The 20185-nt window shown below is 35.6% G+C and overlaps 2 protein-coding genes and 1 long non-coding RNA gene across 6 annotated transcripts; 2 read left to right on the forward strand and 1 right to left on the reverse strand.

Moving 5' to 3' along the window:
* Nucleotides 1-1249: 1249 nt before the first annotated feature.
* On the reverse strand, nt 1250-7086 carry LOC105166878 (uncharacterized). Its single transcript, XM_011086382.3, has 2 exons — nt 6427-7086; nt 1250-1883 (listed from the first exon to the last, which is right to left on the reverse strand). Exons 1-2 carry the CDS (start codon nt 7023-7025, stop codon nt 1616-1618), a joined length of 867 nt encoding a protein of 288 aa, XP_011084684.1. The 5' UTR covers nt 7026-7086; the 3' UTR covers nt 1250-1615.
* A 2724-nt stretch (nt 7087-9810) lies between these two features.
* Nucleotides 9811-15127, forward strand: LOC105166877 (phosphoglycolate phosphatase 1A, chloroplastic). Its single transcript, XM_011086381.3, has 11 exons — nt 9811-10157; nt 10805-10872; nt 11065-11157; nt 11242-11313; nt 11905-11976; nt 12377-12436; nt 12575-12627; nt 13242-13339; nt 14194-14293; nt 14586-14689; nt 14773-15127. The coding sequence occupies exons 1-11, from the start codon at nt 9875-9877 to the stop codon at nt 14877-14879; spliced, it is 1110 nt and encodes a 369-aa protein (XP_011084683.1). The 5' UTR covers nt 9811-9874; the 3' UTR covers nt 14880-15127.
* A 601-nt stretch (nt 15128-15728) lies between these two features.
* LOC105166875 (pentatricopeptide repeat-containing protein At1g03100, mitochondrial) lies at nt 15729-19999 on the forward strand. 4 transcript variants are annotated; one of them, XR_016066402.1, is made up of 4 exons: nt 15729-15946; nt 16397-19248; nt 19329-19698; nt 19783-19999. It is a non-coding gene; the product is annotated as a pentatricopeptide repeat-containing protein At1g03100, mitochondrial (long non-coding RNA). The 4 variants fall into 4 exon arrangements; XR_016066403.1 differs by having other exon boundaries at nt 16397-19244; XR_848217.3 differs by having other exon boundaries at nt 16403-19248.
* The last annotated feature ends 186 nt before the right edge of the window (nt 20000-20185 follow it).

The following is a 20185-nucleotide window of genomic DNA, read 5'->3' on the forward strand; positions in this document are numbered from 1 at the left end:
GAAATAAAGCTAAATCTTTGCTATGAGAATCGCAGTTAAATAAATTCCCCTTCCTAACGATGGTAAGATTTCACATTCTTGAAATGTTTGAATATGTTATTAGCAATGAAGGAAAGTTTAGATTATTTTGTTGGTATTTTTCTTATTTAACAATTATCCTTTATTGAAACGACGACAAAAAAATGATTTTCAAAATCGGAATAGAGGTGAGGGAGGAAAAATTCTTGAAAAACGAGGACAAAAAAAGAAATTCTATTGTCTAGATTTCTTCTTTAATTTCTGTCTTTGATTTGCTTTGTTGTTGATCACTTTTTTGACTGTGTATCAATCATACAATAAATTTATTGTACTGACTGTAAAATTAATTTAAATTTGATCGAATCATGCGCAAGATAGAATTCTCCAAGGGAGAATCAAGCTATGTGCATGCAAAAACACCATTAACTTCCCTCCAAATGGGCCAGAAGTGTTGCCACTAAGCTGCCAGTTTTTCACCGAGTTGGATAAAATCCATAGTTCCCAGAAAACCCATCCCAAACCCTAATTGCATCGATAGAATTCAGGTTAATTTTTATTGGTGGACTAAAATTGCCAAAAAAATAATAAATTTTGGAACTAAAATTTCCAAGGGCTTAGTTATAGGACCACAATTACCAACTTTTAAAATATAGAGGACTAAAATTGCAAGTTTCTTTTCCATGTCATAGTTCTAACTAACATGAACTCACCCCCCCCCCCCTGCTAAGTCAATCGCAACCCCAATTCCAAAACCCTAAAAGATGTCAAACTAGCTCATTCAGAACAGATTTGGGTATTCTGATGATTGGAGTTCTCAAATTGAGTAAAATTAGATACATAATGTTATTAAATTGCCATTTCTATATCTGGGTATCCTTGTAGTGCCACGCCTCTTAATATACAGGACAAAAATGCAATTTGGTTCTTTTACAAGTTAAGTTACTTTAGATACATAATGAAATTTCAAGTTTTACGAATTTAGGCATCCTGTAGTTATAATAATAAAAATTGCAACTTATTAAAACACATTCAAACTCAATTAAATTAATAATAAAGCTTGAACAGACAATAGTATTCTGGACTGAATTTATTCACACTCTAATTGCATTTCATCTATGCTAATCTATTTATACAGAATGATCTCAAAATGCTCTCAAGTCTCAAGACCATCAGAACTCAAATTCAAACATTCTAAAGCATCAATCAACCGATTATTGGAACAAATCAAAGATATTCTAAGTCAAAACTTTGTACACGCCCAAATCTTACAGTGCACATGTATATTACATTAGATTCAAATAAACATTATTTCTTTCTCTCAGTTATACTGAATACCGCAAGCTCCGGCCGACAATGCTGAGTTAAAGGAAAAATGCAAGGATAAATCAAGCAGCAAATGGTACCTCTAATATGCACAATATTTCATCTACCAAGTTTCATGTCTGATTGTCTCATACTAAGCTTGAGTTAGTCCAGATGTATCCACTAGCCATTGATAAGTTCCTTTTTCGATTTACACTCTGCAACTTCACCAACTCGCTCAAGGAATAAAAGAATGCATATTCTACAGCATATATGTCATGCATGAGCAAGAGTATCAAGAATTGTTTTCCTCCTTAACGACTTCGGCATTTTCAAGATTTGCCTTTTGTGCAGCTCTTCTCTTTTGCTGGATTTGGCGGACATATTCCGCGATTATGACATGGAATTTAGGAGCAAGCTTACTTGTTGAGGAGACGTTGAGACCAGCCTTTTTGAGAGCACGTACCATATGCTTCTCAGCTTTTTGGAAATGGAGAGGGCAATAGGAAGGAACAGTTGATCTCAGTATTGGTTTTCCGCAGAGTATAGGTCCTGTAGTGGAACTGACACGAGGAACCAAGAAAGAAAAGAGAACTTATCATTTTCAGCAAAAGAAAAGATTTTCAAGTAGAGACAGAATCAGAAACCGAAAATGTTTTAGCTAATAGGTAACGTTCTAGTTAAGACTGCACAACGGGTACAAAACGAAAATCCTTATACTAGGGAAAAACAGCAGAAATCATACCAGTTATCCTACAGAAATTACACATGCAAAAAAGAAAAGGATTCATCGATTATTATTTGCACAGAACAAAAACATCCTTTGGGTTCAATTTAAATGATTATAAGGTGTCTTTTTAATCAATGGGATTGGTAACGTGGACAACGGCTGAACTACATATTAAATGGTTATCAGCTTCATCTTTCCCCGACATACCCGAGGAAGCAAATTGAGAATCCAAATTACTGAAGTTGCGAAAAAAAATCGAAAAGAAAGCTAAAATAAAATCTTTTCTGTAACCACAGGAAGCTCAGAATGAAACCATCTTAAAGGATGACAGTGAAAGAACAAAAAATAACAAATATATTAATTGCCAAGGTGCATATATACTCGGAAAAACCACAAGTTACTAGCAAACTGCATCATTAATTCTGAAATGTTTTACGGCCTTATGGTTTAGCCTGTGTTACATGCACAGGGCAATGAGACAGCAGCATGCCTCTTTTAAGGAGAAGGCAACAGCTGCATCAGAAACTATATAATATATTATGGTACAATTTCCATTTAAGTATACTTTTATTGCACTCAGATCATATTTATACATGCATATATAGACGAAAATATTACAAACATTTATGGGCGTTATCTCTGGGTGCAGAATACCCTTTCAATGAATTGTTTTTCCTGAGAAGAAAATATTCTTCTTTTGACATAGCGTAACAACTCATGATATATATGAGTGCTGATGTTGTTCTTAAATTGGGCAAGAAAAAGGTCTGGAAAATGGTATAGGCAGGAAAACTGGAATCCAATGAAGGACACTTTGTTATTGCATACAGGTTCTGTATGTGAGTGTTGCTGTCATTCTTAAATCAGTACACATATTTCCACTGCAATAGTCCAAATACAAATTTCACCAAGGAAACAGAATATGGTATGTAATGAGTTCATGAACAATTAGGATTAGTTATTGGCTCATCATTTTGCACATGAATACGAAGTGTTGCACTAAAGTAAAATAAAGTTGGGGCTCACACCAAACCACATGAGCACCCCAAAAGCACATATTGGTGGCATAACATACAACTGTTTTGATTGACATATGATCTAATAAGCTTGGAAATGTGTCTAAGCGTGACTTTGTCTTTTATGAGTTTAGCGCAAACAAGCTTGAATCAAGAAGCAAAACACAACTCACTTGATATATGTTTAATGCAATTTATGACGCCGTCCATCCTAATCTATGGGTCCATTTTGACTGAATACAGGAGCCAAATGAAAGTAAACAGGTGAGAGCTGTTTAGTATCTTCAATATGTTCCACCCAAAACTAGTAGTCAAGATTAACAATGCCACATCATTACTTTAACTGTGGCAGGGAGGGGGGGGGGGGGGGGGCACTTTAGCGCATGGAGCTTTTATAGGAAAACCAGAGAAGGGAACATGATCAATAAATTTGGGACGCGTATCCAACTAAGTGAGCCTAAAATAGAAAAAGATGTTAAACCTTGGTATTCAAACAACTCAACTCAAATTTGATACTGAATCAAATTTCAGATAGCTTAGATTGTTTATTCTCCATAGTTATATGTTGAATTGGAAATTGAGTTTCGACAGGTCACTATAAATGATTGATTCAATTACTTCTGAATCTCCCAACTACATAAGTATTCATTCAATGAAACAAGCATACCAGTATGATCCCAAAATGAATCTATGCCACCCAAAATTATCCAAAGCTCATTGAGGATACTCTTGTCTTTTATATTCTTCAATTCTCAGTATCTTCCTGGAGCATTGAGGCAAGAATCAAACATAATTCTCAGCTTCTGATTCTGCAATTTCTTTGACCCATGTAACGTAGTAGTATCAATGTTGGTTACCATTCCATGATTTTTGCTGAGCTAATCTTTTGTGAGTATGCGAAACATTTCTTCTTTGATCGATTGATACACATGGAAGTAGGAATGGCGGCAAGCACCATCCAACAAATTAATGAACTCGAAGGGGCTTAAGTAAAACACAGAGCTTTCGAGAAAGTGGAGCTCTTAATTTTATTTGGCATAGACCAAGAAAAGCACTCCACAAGGACAATTCTCATACATGGACACCAGCAAGAAGCAGGGTGGGGTAAAGCAGATACCTTGTAGCACCTTTCTTTGTACTGTTCAACAGTTTCCAGCAACTGTGGCAAATATTAAGATAATTCTATTCTTCCAATATATGATCATTCCTCTTGCCTCAGAACATAAAAGAATGAACTAATGAGTGGTCGCTGGGTATTTGAGAAGAATTCAAATTGTGGAGACAGAAAAGTTATGCTGCATGCACCTAAGAAAGAAAAACCCTATAGACCCAATTATGAAAAGTTATGTGATACTATTGGACAACTCCTAAACCTTGTAGAGTAATGATAACCAAGTTCAAAAAAAAGGAAAATGGTTATAATTACCAAAGTCTGAATCATCTTACGCGCAGTAAGGCATCTATGTACTTTAGCAATACATTTTTAGGGTTTCTGATTGTGACTGCAATAGCTGACATGTTGGAAATTATATCATCTATTGTTGCATTTAAGTAGCTTGCACATAACATCTGGTTCAGTCAGATAGATTAAGAAAATGGGTTGCAATATATCATATTGGTTGAACAAACTGCACATAGCATATGGTCTAGAGATCCAAATCCAATCATCTATTTAGTTAAAGAACAACAGGTTAGTAACATGTTATGAAAAAATATTTTGAAAAAAATCAGAAATCTATTATAAAATCTGTTTTCCAAACCAGATTTCTTTTTCTTCCAATATTTATGAATCGACAACGAAACTGGTGACAGTCAATTATCAGAAACCACCATTGAAACTAGTGTCAGATGATAAGACAATAGGGTCTGCCTAGCAGAATGGAAGCAATATGTGTTAGCAATGGTGGATTTAATTAAATCTAATTTATGGACTTGGCGCCTGAATCACACATTTGACTGGTCAAATTAAGTCAGCACAAATTTAGCCAAATGTACCAAGCACTATAATTTGATTCAAAATAGTGAGAATCCCAAAAATGGCAATCCACGTTAAAATGTATTGGTTCTAGCAGATCTGAGCAACCAAAACAAACATTTTGGAAATGCAATGAAAACAGTTGGAGCATATATGAGAGTTTTCAAAGCATACCAAAACCTTTATCAATGTAATAATCTTCCAAACATGAAGCATGAGGACAGTAAGCCAAGTACTGTCCAGATCATCAATTTCATGGATTTACCACCTTCATCGTGATGGTAATAAGCAGTTCAGATGCAACCCATCCTCGCACAAGAGGTTGCTCAAATTAAGAAATATTGGCATGAAGGTATTTTATGTCTTCATATTTCTTAGTTAAAAGTTCAACAGTGAGTACTTGCTATTGCCAGCACTATTCTAAATCATTGATACCAAACATCCCTATAAATCATTGATTCTTCAACATCACTGCATAATCTTCAAAAGAAAACTATATGAAATGTTTACCTGAACATGTTGGAATAACCTATTTCCTCATAAGCAGAACCTACATTACCACCTGAGTGAACTTTTAAATGTCTCTACCTTTTATCTTTAGTTGCAGTAAAAGTCCTTTCATATACCTCTAGATTATCACATGCAAACAAAATGAAGGGTCTATAGATGGATTTCAAATCAACGACAAAGTTCCCTGAAACTCTCAAGGATAAAAGAACCAGTATCTTAAAAGTTTAACACCTACATGCAACATCCATTCACAAGTGCTCCCAGAATGATATGAGGATAAAACTCTCTCCAATCAACATCTTTGCGAGTGAAAGTAAACACTTCTCTTTTCAACAAAATCAAAGCACAATTTCCAGAAGACCAATCAGCAGAGACGCACATTAGCTGGATGAAACACGTTCACATTAAGCACAGAGGAAATAAATATTCCCCATACAATTCTCACTGTGTAACACAATCAAGTTACACCGATTAAAGCACTTTATATGATATCAACCTTAACCCACCTTATCTAATAATTGAAGAGGCAGAAATGTTAACGATTATTGCTAGACAATTCTTGTCATACAGCAACAAATGCGATTTTTACAGGCAGAGTAGTTATGACATGCATGCATGATTTTGGTGCAGCCATTCCTCGTCTCGCCAACAATACAAGTTTGTATTTCATTGTGTGTTTTTTTCTTTTGTGCTATGGAATCTAATTTCCCAATGGTAGCGAATTAATACCGTACAGCGGATGCATAAAATAATTTCTGATGCAGAACACCAAAAAATTAGCATATCCGCGCAATAGCTGAAGCCTAGATACAATGTATAACTAGCAGTTCATTCTCAGAAAAAATCTGGAAAAGAAAAGAGAAAATAAAACAAACCTCTTTATGGAGAAACTGCAAGCCTTATAAAGCTTCTGTTTAGCGTCAGACAGTATATGCATATGGCAAAATCTAGTCAAAGCCATCGCCTTCGCCTTGCAACCATGGACCCCACATCTGCTTGCAACATTACTATTAACACTCCCACCATTAATCCCCAAATTCCCATTACCAGGATTCTCTGCAGTTGACCCAGTGCAATCCCCGCGATTCGAATTCATCTTTTCATTCTCCTCATCGTCTAGAAAGGGGCTCTTTCCGTACTCCCAATAGTACTCTCTGTACTTCAATTTAAGCTCCTCCATTAACGCCCAGTAGTGGTCACGGTAAATCCGGGCGAGCTGTTTAACTCTGCGAGCACGGCGGTTTATAACTTCGGGTCGGGTCAGGAACTCGGATTTGGATAGTGCGGCGTCGTGTTCGGATCCGTCGATGCGGATTGGACCGGATGAAGAAGACGACGACGGGTCTAGCATCTCGGAGGCCTGCTGAGAAAATGGCTTGAGTTCGGTTTTGAAGGAGAGAGGAAAAGTTGAATTATGGTTCAGGCCACTGGAGGCTGCGGCCGCGGCAGCGGCGGTGGGGGTGGCGGAGGGCATGAGCTCGGGGGGCGGGGAGAGAGAATTTCAGTGTGTGCTTCTTAGTAGATTCGTTTGCGAGTGTACTGGCAACATTATGATTAGGGCTTATATATACACGGGGGAGGTACAATACCTTTTGCGCAGTGTACCACTTTTTCGAATTAATGTAATTCCCTATGTTACTGTTATTTAATATTTTAAAAATTAAAAATTTTATATTAATATATTTTTTTACAACACCATAAAAAAAAATCAAATTGGCGTCAATAAAGAATAATTATTTTTAGGGTAAATGCGACATCCGGTCCCTTAAATTACGTTTAAAATTAATTTAATCTTTCAAGTTCATTTCTTGACATTCTCATCCTTAAAATTTTAATTTTTGTCTCTATTTGATTATTCTGACAATTTTTCGGCAAAAATATGGCCGGATATTGACTCTTTTAATGGTAAAATGGTGTCAATAAGTTTGATTTTATCACATTAATTTTTTAAGTTTGTAAAATTATCAAATTTGTCTTTTTTTTAAATAAAAAAGTAACTTTTTTCTTATGTTTTTTATTGTCGACATATTGTTTTTATCTTATATGAATAATGAGAACTTTCTTGTGAACATAACAAGAATATATTGCTTAACTTAAAATTAAAAAAAAATTGTGAATAAATTTTATAAAAATATATATAATTTGAAAATATAATAAAACAAATCTAAATCGTATTTTTTAAGTTAAAGATAAATTTAAAAAATTTAAACCTTAAAAATAGTTATTAATATTTGGGTTTTTTAAAAAAACAAGTTAGTAGAATATGCTTTTTAACTATATTTTTTTGTGAATTTCATATATATATAATATTAATATTTAGAGGTTTTTTTAAATATATGGTTTCATTTAATAAAAAAATAATTAAAACTCTTTAAAGTGAATTTTATATATATATAAAACCACTAAATTAATAATCTAGTTAAAAGTTCATTCCACAAACTTTTTCTTCAAAATTGTGGTTGTTAATATCAAATAAATATTGTTAAGATTTAATTTTATTAGACTTGTCTTTAACTTCTAAGATTAAAAAATCAATTTATATTTTTTAATTGTATTTTTAGATTAGATAGGTTTTATAAAAAATATTCATAATTTTGATTTTTTTGTCACTTTTGAAAAAAAAAAAAGAAGAGATTATTTTATTTTAAGTTAAATAATATGTATATTACTAAGTTCACAATAGTTCAAAGTTTTTATTTTTTATACAAGATAATTACATCGTATTCACCATATGAAAATATAAAAAAAATAATAATTTTCTTTCTAAAAATGACAAATTTGATAATTTTATAGAATAAACGTGATAAAATAAAACTTAAATTGATCATTTTACCCTCCAAAAAGTCAAAACTCCGGTCAAGTTTTTGCTGAAAAATGGTAACAGGGAACAAGCTGAAACAAAAATTAAAGTTTAAAAATGCTAAAGTCAAGAAATAAACTTACGGGACTAAAGTAATTTTAGATGAAAACTTAAGGGACCAAATAGCATTTACCCTAATTCTTAAAAAACATATTTATTGTGCGTATTTTGATTCTTCTAAATAAAAATAATTTATTATATCATTTGAAGTATTGCATTTATTAATTTATTAAATACACATTAGTAATTTTAATTCCTATATAAAAGTAAAGCGTGATGATTTAAATTAATTTTTAATTATTGGTAATTATCTTTTTTTTTTTTTTTAAATAGAGTTGGAAAGAAAATATATTTCATGATAATATGGTGAAATAAGTATCATTAAACTATCCAAATAAGTTCGATAAATCTATCACTATAAATTTGAAATTATTCGTTTCATATTTCTCGATCCGAATACAACATAAATGAACTTTATCGTCATCTTATTTACTTCAAATCCAATTATTCTTTAAAAAACAATGTGCCCCCCACCCCACCCCACCCCCAATTGAGGAGGATCAAGCCAATAGCAAAAGTTTTACAAGTACACCTCAAGAGTTAAATCACATTGAAACCATTGAAGGACATACATGTAATTTTATAAAGGGCAATGGATAATTGTGTGAAACAGTGTATGGCGCTATAATCCAATGAGTTATATCTTCTTTTTAGAGAGTTTATTTTTCGTTATTAGTCACCCAAAGTCACTAGTTCTTTATGAAAGCTAGCTTGCTATTAGATCAGTATAGCCTTACTTCATTTTTTCCTCTTGTTGGGATAGTCGACTCAAGTAGCTCAATTAACTCATAAGACAAAGAAAAACTGTATAGCTATTAATAAATAAAGACAGCGCCTGCACCCCCCATCCCCACCCTCACTCGCTCCTGCTTGTCAACTAGGCAATTACTTGTTACTGATCTTGTCCTTTTATCTTCCGTGTGTACTCACTAGTCACTCCATAATCGAACTCCAAGGTCATTCTTAAGTGGCAAATCTAAAGTTTTTTGTCCGAACCCCTGTCTAGCTTCCTTCTAGTGTTTTTAGAATCTTTTAGGAAGCAATAGAAGATACTGTATTTGTTGATAAAGCTTTTTTTAAAGTCATTTACTCTAAAAATTAAATTTAAAAAAAAAAATCATTTCAGTTATATAATTCAATATATAACATATATAATTATCTCCCCCAAAAAAATAAGAAAAAGAAAAATGCCTGTCTAGTTCACTATTTTATTTCATCCACCCAAAAATTTAAATTAAAAAAAACCCCCTAAATTTCAAGAATCACAATTTTTGTGAGATTGGATAAAAGAAGGTGCATCCACTCATATTTCCACCTCATCCAATAACTAACAATCCAACCAACCATGAACACCCCAACACCCCCAACCAAGAAGAAAGAATACCACAACACCCCCTTAGAAAATGCTGACTACCAAACTGTCAGCAGCTGTTGCAGTCTCCTCATCTTCTTCCACTCTCTTCTTGAATCCTCAGAACAGATTCAACTTCTCCAAGAGAATCCCTTCTGTTGCCAACCCATCACTGTGCAATTCTCTTCGTCCCATTGTTGAATGGAGTCTCAGTAAGAGGAAAATGGATGCTTCTGCTTCTTTGAGAGCTGTGAGCCCCCGCGCATCCGCTGAGCAGCTCAAGGACCCTGACCAGCTCATTGACTCTGTCGAGACCTTCATTTTTGATTGTGATGGTAGGTTTTCTATAGTTGTCGATTAATATTTCCTTGTGTGTTTGTTGTGAAAAAGGTTACTGCAGCTAGATACAACTCTACGTGTTTGGGAAAATGTTTGAATGAATGCTGAGAATGGTGTACATGGAGCTTAGATCAGTTGCGGGGAATTGAGACTTTTTGAAATTGCAACTGACGGTAGGATTTAGGCATCCATTTTGATTAAAGATGTGGACGAAATAAAAATCTTGCATCACGCAGACGAAGTTTCTTTAAAGGATTTTGGAGAAAATTTTTGAATCAGCAGACAGTTTTCTGTAAAAGCTGCGTCAATTTTTTTGATGTCATTTTGTTAATGTGTATGCGAGAATTTTATTATGAATGAAGTAAACACGAGTAACAGGGAGTTCATGATGTGATTTGAGTTGACAAGTGTGCTGAAACCATTTGAACTTCCAATTGCATAAGTCTTTCTGCATGTAAATTGAGAGCAAGGATGAGCAGGGGAATTCAGAGGAATGCACTATGTTTAATTGCAGAATCTAGTGGGTTATACACATTGCCAAAAGTCTATTTCTATTGTCAACCGTGGGAACTTGGACGTTGGTTGTAGTTAAAGATGCAATGTTTGCATTTCTATTATGATGTATCTGCTTAATATTTTACAGGAGTCATATGGAAGGGAGACAAACTGATAGATGGAGTTCCAGAAACTCTTGACATGCTTCGATCAAAGGTTAGGACTCAATTACTTCTAAGAGACTCTTAATACACTTCTCTTCTTAATACTAGCACTCTGTTATTTCTTCTTGCCTTAGCATTGCTACTTAAAGATGCTGAGTAGGAGAATCTTTAGTTCATGGGGTTAACTTGACCATGCATTGTTTCTTGGTAATCCTAACAAAAGACGTCATGCTTGTTTGTTTAGGGAAAAAGGTTGGTTTTTGTGACCAACAACTCAACAAAATCTAGGAAACAGTATGGAAAAAAATTTGAAACGCTTGGTCTTAGTGTCAGTGAGGTACGTTTATTATCATTTTGTTCTGCACTTCTAGTTCTTTTGCAGAAAGAAAGTCAGTACCTCTAACTGGTAGCAAAATTTCAGGAGGAAATCTTTGCATCATCCTTTGCTGCTGCTGCTTACTTAAAGTCGATTGATTTCCCTAAAGACAAAAAGGTATGATTTAGGAATAGAGCACTTTCGAGAGACTGACCAAATTCCGTCCATTTTGCCCCAGATCACGTGGATTGAAACGGTTTTGCCAAAAAACAGTTGTTGGCCTTTCTGATTCTTGAGTTCATTTGCTTCTATTTAAAAAATTGTGTTGTCTTGACGACTTGGTTATTAACTTAGATGAAATTGCTCTTTAACATTATTACTAATCTTTGTTCACTTGCCACCAAAAATAAACATTAGTTGCGAGTTCACCGTGATGGAAGACAATTTTTCCTGATATCTCGTTGTACGGTTGCTTCCTTCTACAATTTCAAATCTTATTTCCTTTGACAAAATATATTGCTGGTCACTTCTTTTGTTTTGGTTTTCGTATTGTGATATCTCGATGCATTCTTAACTAATTTGTTCATAATCCTTGATGCCATGCTAATATGCAACACTCAAGTGTATGATGGGTTCCTTCCCTGTGCTATAAACAGTTTTGGTATCATAATCATCTGGGTGTCAAAACTCGTGATGAATTTATTGACTAAACGCAAACCTTCTCAAATGCTTAGCAGACAACTAACTGTAGTTGTGGCCTCTATCAAGGTTTATGTTGTTGGTGAGGACGGCATCTTGAAGGAGCTGGAGTTAGCAGGGATTCAGTACCTTGGTGGGCCGGTATGTAATGCATGCTGCATAAATTTCTCAACAAACTACATTTTCCTTTGTTTTTTTTTCTTTTTTTTTTTCCATCTTTAAGCTAACTATTGGGAGACTATATAACCTATGTCATTTGGTTAGCTATCTAGCATGCAAATTCTAGAGCTTTCAATTCTCTGGTCACTGTTTAACTAAGATTGAAACATACATGCAAAATAAAATTCAACACAGCAATTTCAGAGAGTCAGCATGGTTTTCAAACGAAACTGATGAGCAATTTTTAAACCTAGACGTATACGTCGACATTATCCTTCACCTTGCTTTATTAATACATCTTCTAATTTGAGTGGTAGACATTCTATTACCTCTCTTCTTGATGATCTCATTATGTTCTGATATGTTCTTTTGCATTTTGCAGGAAGATGGTGAGAAAAAGATTGAACTCAAACCAGGTTTTATGATGGAACATGATGAAAATGTACATGTCCATTCTTTTTCCTTCTGAACTATATCGAATTTAGAAAGCAACGTAGTAAAAGTTCTTTGGCAGTTTTGAAAACATTATCATATGATCATCAATTCATTACTGAAAGAATTATTGTGATTTCCTGATTAGGTTGGAGCTGTGGTAGTTGGATTTGATCGTTACTTCAACTATTACAAAATTCAGTAAGTCATCTTGATAATACCCTGGTGCTGTGTCTTTTAAAGATTTCTAGCTGTCAGTAAGGCACCTTCTAGATTTCCATCCCAAACTGGTGATGATGGAAGATGATTTCTCATCTGCATCTTTCCTTTTCCCTTATAATATCCTTGGAGGAATGAGTTGGAAACAAGATTCTTCTACGTTGTGTATTTTTCTTTACCAATCATTTCCTTCTTCATTTTCCTCCCAGGGTATCCTGGATGAAAACCAATTCTGCTCTTATTTTCAATTAACAGCGTTTCTATTGTTTTCCCTTAGTTGTTGCCCAGTATTCCTTCATTTACATATTGGTGATGTTCAAGGTATGAGTTATTAGCTATTCACCTTTGCTGGCTAACATAAAACCAAATTTTATACAAAGCAACGCTGCTTAGCTTTAATTTACATTGTGGACAAGCTAGACGAGAAGCACCTGCTTCCATGCACTAACACAAATAAGCATGTGTCTGCATTGACATACACACACGTGGAGGATGGTGAACGCCTTTTTAAAATTCAACTGTTTTGGCTATATTTCTGAACATATTTTAGCATAAGTCGTCTGCTAACCATAGAAGTCTATTTTTCCGTTATGAAGGTATGCAACTTTGTGCATTCGCGAAAACCCCGGCTGTCTTTTCATTGCTACAAACCGCGATGCTGTTACTCATCTCACAGATGCTCAAGAATGGGCAGGTTACTTCCGTCTGATCATTTTACTTTTTCTTACTTTATTATGCATCATTTCTAGATTCCTTATTTCTTATAAACTCAACAAGGTTTGAGCTGCGACATCCTATATTTTGTCTTTAAGATTGTAGTGTGATCAGTTCAAACTTAGCTCCCAGTATGTTCAAAAACTCATAGCCAGAGCATTTTCTGTTTTGCAGTTTAGATAACACACATTAAAACTGAGGCTGAAGAATTTCAATGCCCTGATTATTGTACAGAAATCTTATTGTATCATGTAATAAGCAGAACGACAAAACATGACTTGAGGTGGATCCACCAGCCTTTAACCTAATCTTATAAATTGCACAAGTAGAAAATTTTAATACCCTTTTTTCTGTTTCACAAGTGCTTCCCACAAGCTTGTGCACTTGACTTGGCTTACAATGTATCATAGGTGCTGAGAATTTGTGTATGTTTGGAACCACTTCAATTATCATGTCGTCAGCATACAATAGGTTGCTAGCCCCAGTGTACTGTATGAATTGGCAATAAATCGTTTTAAGGTTATTGTAAGTCATTTTTGCTTAAAAATATTTAGTTCTGTGTAGCTTGCAGGGTATACACGAGAATAGTTATCTAGTTATCAAGCATTTGGGCATTAATTTAATTGAATCTAGTTTTCCAAATAATTACACTCATTAAATTTCGTTTCTTTTACTGTGTGTGTTTATGCGGTCGGGATAGATCATTCATTTCAAATATACAATGGGTATTTCTGACTAAATTACCGTATCCTCAGAATAAAATAGCTGTTTGCTAAAGGGGCTTAGTTATTGACACGAGAGAGATGTCTCAATATGGTTGTTGCTTCCAATCAGGTGGTGGTTCAATGGTAGGTGCAGTACGCGGATCCACTCAACGTGAGCCACTTGTCGTTGGAAAGCCCTCAACTTTCATGATGGACTATTTAGCAAACAAGTAAGTTTCTATTACCCTCTGCCGTGCTCATGACATCTGACCTAAGATGTAGATGTATAAAAACATCTTTTGGAGGTTGTTCCCTCCAATCATTTACAATGGTGTAGAAAAGCAGATGCATTAGTAGGAACTCTTGTTTCGAAGGCTTTAACGACAGGGATTAGAGCAGCCTGTTCTGCATATGTTTCCGAATGGACAAGAGTTCTGGGGACATTTGCTTCTTTTTCTTTTTTTTTTTTTCCATTTGAGAAACAAATGAGCGCTGATGCATTTCCTTGTCCAAACCAAACAGATTCGGCATCTCAAAGTCCCAGATATGCATGGTTGGAGACAGACTAGACACTGACATTCTTTTTGGACAAAATGGTGGCTGCAAAACACTTCTCGTCCTCTCAGGTATACGAGCACCACATTTCTCTCTCTCAATGCTAAAACACATCCACCACAGTACCCATAAAACATTTCTTTTCCGTTATCAGGAGTAACATCTCTGTCGATGCTTCAAAATCCCGACAACACCATACAACCAGATTTCTACACCAACAAGATATCGGATTTCCTGTCTCTCAAGACAGCAGCTGTATGAGAAAGACAACATCATTCTTAGGCAGTGCTTCAGTCACTTGTTCGATATATTACCATTTTTAAGTGCATTCACACTTTCTCGTCCTAGAGAGAGTACAAGAGCTGGAGATTTGAAAATGCCAGAAGCTTTCCATTCGCATGTAAATTTCAGGACCATGATGTCCCTGCAAAAGAACACATAAAAGATGCTGTTCAGAAACCTTTGCTTTTCTGCTGATTCCTAATCTTAACATGTCTTGATCACTTGAAGATGATGGTGGTTTTAGTGTGTAGTAACTGCAGATCCTCCCACGCTTGGCATCAAATGAGTGTAGTATACATGTCAAAACTTCTTCTCCCTCAATTCTTGTTCTTGTGGCAAATCCTTTGTTGTGTCATTCTGCAGTGGATTAGGTGCAAAATTTCAAGTCAAATTATAAATACTCTTTCGGAATTAACGACGATCTAACAAATAATTTCTACAATGAACTGTTACGAGGGGTATTTGTTAGATGATTATAAATTTCATGAGGGTATTATAATTTTTAAAATAATAAAATGATATTTATAATTATAATAAATTTTAGGAGAACATACTATAATTTAACTTTCATATTTTACACCTCGAACTATGTTGTGGTGAGCCAACAATGCAACGCAGATATCACATTTTGCAAGAACATTTAAAGTCGTTAGAAAAAAAAAATGATTAGATAATAGTGCTTACAAGTTACGAGCTCTTGAATATTTTATAAAGTCTAAGAACTTAACCAAACACCATTGAAATACAAATCAAGAAACTAAAAGGAAAAAAAAATATTTAGTAATATTTAAATTAAAGTGATGATAATAATTTATTAGTATCTCCATATATAATAAAGTAGTAGCAATTCATCTCAAATAATTCTCTAGACAAACATTTAAAAAGAAAAAAAAAGAAAAGGAAACATATATCATTTCCACACAACCGGACTTTTTGCTCACTGGTCGCCATCGTACAAGCTCCGACAACCACCATCAACGTCGCGCCGCAGTCGGCACCGCCATGCTCACTGACTGAGAATAGCGAGTTGTAGCTGCCATCTCAAGGTGCGATATTGGCGCTCGTTGCTTTATTCGAATAGTTGCTTATGAAGTGGGTGTGAGCACCGCTGCTCCGCCGTCGATTTTTTTTTTTTTAAATTTCGGCGGGTGTTGTTGTCTATCTGCGGAAACAAAGCGTGGGATAACTAACCTTTGCTCACTACTTGTTACTGTTCTATGTGGTGTCTTATAAGTTGATGTTGATATTCTTGAACGTAAATGTTCGATAAAATGTTTGAACGGAATTAATTTTGGAGCGAAACTAAAGATTTTCATCATCGAGTATCTGAGTTAATAGGAACTTGGATAGGCTTGTTGGAATCTACTGGTTGAGAAGGAGCTTTAACTCAATAATGTATTGTTCGATAATGTGGTAGTTGAAAATATTTCATTTTCCGAGTATCCGACATTGTCATTTTATTACATAACACTAAACCTTATTGCTTATGTTCCTAGGTGCAGATGTCACCCCATGCCAATGATTTAGCATGGGCATTGTTGGTCCATCGTTAGCTTGTGGAGCAAATTATGCTTACAAGAAAACTGAGCCGTCAATTGGCGGCGAATTACATTTTGCATAGCCTTGGTAGAATTTCGAAATGTCCTCGTGTTGCCAACAGGGGCCACAATTCTATTTCTCACTTCTTCTGGCAAAGCAGTGTGTCAGAGTGTCGTGATGGATTAGAACTTTTCTCAAACAATTTCTCAACTATGGCTGGAACAATCTTAGTCCAGGCTAGAGACACAGGGAAGATACATGAGGAGCTAGAGACTGCAATTAATGAGCAAAGACTCAATGATGCATGGGATTTGCATGAGCAGCATATGTGGATGGAAGGGTTTGGTAGAAAATCTATTGTGAACAAGTTGATTGTTGGATTAGCTGAGACTTCAGACATTCAGTGGGTTGAAAAGGCTTATGGATTGGTTGAGAAAGCACTTGGGGAGCACAAGCAAACATTATTTGACAAGGAGACCCTGATGTATCTCTCTTTAGGCCTTGCTAAATGCAGACTACCTGTTCCTGGTTCTACTGTCTTGAGGAAACTCATTGAAATGGCACACTTCCCTCCCGTGACAGCTTGGTCTGCAGTTATAGCTTACATGTTACAGAATTCATCTGGAGCTTACCTAGCGGCTGAGTTGGTTCTTGAAATGGGTTACTTGTTCCAGGATGGGAGGGTTGATCCTCGAAAAAAGTGTAATGAACCTTTGATTGCTATGAAGCCTAATGCAACTGCTTTTAACATTGCTTTGGTGGGGTGCCTTCTATTTGGCACTACTAGGAAAGCAGAGCAGCTCCTTGAAATGATGCCTCGGATTAATGTGAAAACTGATGCAACATCATTGATCATCATGGCCCATATTTATGAAAGAAATGGTCGAAGAGAGGAACTCAAAAAGCTTAGGAGACATATTGAAGAAGTTCATAATGTTACTGATGTTCAGCTTCGGCAGTTCTACAACTGCCTGCTTTCTTGTCACTTGAAATTTGGGGATCTAGATTCTGCATCTCTCATGATTCTTGAAATGCTTCGAAAGGCAAGAAAAGCTCAGAATTCTCTTGGTGTGGCTAATTTAATATTTGAAACTGATAAAATAGGTAGTACATCACCTGATCAAGATGTTACTGTCAAGGATTTGCCTGATATGAAGTCAGATGAACATGAAAATCCTGTATTACTTCAAAGAGATTTCTTATCTTTTGAAGATTTCTGTCGTGACAGAAAGTTTATGAGACTTGAAGCTGAGACGAAAAAATTACTTGATAGCTTGGTTATGATGTTACAGAAGCAAGTTGAATTGATTACCACTGAAAGAGGTGTTCTCAGGCCAACTGAGAGAACATACGTGAAATTAATTAAAGCTTTCTTGGAAGCTGGTAAAATGAAGGACTTGGTAGAATTTTTAATCAAAGCAGAGAAAGCAGATTCCCCTGTATCTGCAGATAATTCAGTTCTGGTCTATGCTATCAACTCGTGCATTTCCCTTGGTTGGTTAGATCAGGCACATGATCTTCTTGACGAAATGCGCTTGGCTGGCATTAGAACTAGTTCCTCTGTGTATAATTCTCTTCTAAAAGCATATTATAAAGAAAAAAGGATAGGTGAAATAACATCACTAGTAAGAGATGCCCGCAAGGCTGGCTTACAGCTTGATGCAAGTTCTTATGAGGTGTTGATGCAGTCTCGGGTGCTTGAAAAGGACATCGAGGGGGCACTTAATCTGTTCAAAGAGATGAAAGAGGCTAAAATACCCAGAGGAGGCCATAAAGAATTTGATCAGCTAGTCAAACATTCTACGGAGGGTAAGGAGGATGGTTTAATGTCAAAGCTATTGCAAGAAATAAAGGAAGGGCAAAAAGTGGACTCAGGGGTTCATGACTGGAATAATGTGATTCATTTTTTCTGCAAGAAACGACTAATGCAAGATGCGGAGAAAGCTTTGAAGAAGATGCGGACTCTGGGGCATGCTCCTAATGCACAAACTTTTCATTCTATGGTCACTGGATATGCTGCTATAGGGGGGAAATACATAGAGGTAGCAGAACTATGGGGTGAAATGAAGTCTTTTGCATTTTCTAGTGGAATGAAGTTTGATTTGGAACTGTTGGATGCCGTACTTTATACATTCGTTAGAGGTGGATTCTTTATTCGGGCAAATGAAGTGGTGGAAATGATGGAGAAAGGAAACATGTTCATAGACAAGTACAAGTACCGAGCTCTCTTTCTGAAGTACCACAAGACACTCTACAAGGGCAAGGCACCGAAATTCCAGACAGAATCCCAGTTGAAGAAAAGAGAAGCAGCATTGGCTTTTAAGAAATGGGTAGGTTTATGATGAAGAAAGGAATTTTTCCTGTCTGATGCGTGAGTGCTAAAACATGAATGATGGGCTGATGAAAGAAAGCTCCACAAGACTCTCAATTTATTGGAAAGAGTGGTCTTGAGATGAGGAGAGCTACATCAAGTTTTGACTTGGAGTGATAATGTTGCACCTCTACTCATATTGGGCAATTACTACCTTGATGTTCTCTGCAGCGTAGGAGGTCAGTATTGTGGCACTAATACATATGAACTGGAGAGGACTTCTTTCTGGACATAGCTATCTGTGCACACAGTCCCTGAGCAAAGGGACAAGTTTTTGTTTGGAGCCATAGCCTTAGGAATCTTGTAGGAAAAATTGTTTGTAATGTACTTAATGCAAAAATGGCCATCTCAAATACCATCTACCACGGTTGAGACCGACTGGATACTGATATTATTGTTGAACAAAACCAAGGCCAGAAAACCCATCTTATCCTGTAGGTATGAGCTTAACTTTTCTTTCATTTTGATATTTACATTCTTCTGCTGTGTCATCTGAAAGACCTTTACTCTTTCTTTAGGAATGGCTTCTCTCTCGATGCTTCAAGAACCTCTATAACATAATCAGAACTGTTTCAGACCAGCGAGGCTTCATATATATTCTGTTCCAAGTATTTTATGTTAGAGGATTAGGAACAATACATCGGAAATTCAAATATTTTAATACAAAGTGTGAACAAGATGCTCTTGGGGTTCAATATTTTATGCCACAAGTACTTCTTCAAACCCAATGAAGTTGGATCATTTATGCTTATGGAGACTACATTATTTGATATGAAGCTTTAGATGCCTGCCATGTGTAAACTTTTTCGACTATTTTTTGCGCCATTATCACCTCCAGAGTTGATTTTCTCGCACTCTATTGATACCATAATCTCTGGGTCGTTGGAGGTAATTGGTTTATGAAGATTACATATTGTATTGTGCTGTTAGCTGATGATCAGGATCTTGATTTATCTTGTTTTCCCATTCCAGCTTCATGACAACATAGAGGAACTCAGCTTATATCATTCAATAGCGTGCGGAGGTCCCAGAAAAGGCATCACAAGATCCTCGGAGATGTTTCTTTTTGAATCCTAGCACTTTAATACAGCTTCATAGACAAGGATTCTCTAATAGCAAGACAGTCGAGACAGATAACTGTCGCTGTAGAATTTCTGCTTATGATGACATTCAATATTTTCTTACCTTAGTTCAGTTGAATTATAGCATATGCATCCGCATCTACATAAAATACAGAAGAGTTGAGAAATCCCATTCTTTGTTAAGAAATGCTATTAAAACTACAAAGTCTGTGATGTCAACTTTCGGGGACATAATTCCAACCAGAGTTCCCAAAAACTCATAGCCAGTGATTGTACCAAGTTCTCAAAGGCTA

This window comes from Sesamum indicum, linkage group LG7, assembly GCF_026168435.1.
Source record: "Sesamum indicum cultivar Baizhima isolate 11 linkage group LG7, ASM2616843v1, whole genome shotgun sequence".
NCBI classification, from domain to species: Eukaryota; Viridiplantae; Streptophyta; class Magnoliopsida; order Lamiales; family Pedaliaceae; genus Sesamum; species Sesamum indicum.

Bases quoted from the DNA above. Each gene is read 5' to 3' on its own strand.
- LOC105166878 (XM_011086382.3), bottom strand. From the start codon at position 7,025: ATGCCCTCCGCCACCCCCACCGCCGCTGCCGCGGCCGCAGCCTCCAGT. The intron at 1,884-6,426 runs GTTTGTTTTATT...TCCTCGTGTCAG, and splicing joins TGCAGTTTCTCCATAAAGAG to TTCCACTACAGGACCTATAC.
- LOC105166877 (XM_011086381.3), top strand. From the start codon at position 9,875: ATGCTGACTACCAAACTGTCAGCAGCTGTTGCAGTCTCCTCATCTTCT. The intron at 10,873-11,064 runs GTTAGGACTCAA...TTGTTTGTTTAG, and splicing joins TTGACATGCTTCGATCAAAG to GGAAAAAGGTTGGTTTTTGT. The intron at 11,977-12,376 runs GTATGTAATGCA...TGCATTTTGCAG, and splicing joins TTCAGTACCTTGGTGGGCCG to GAAGATGGTGAGAAAAAGAT.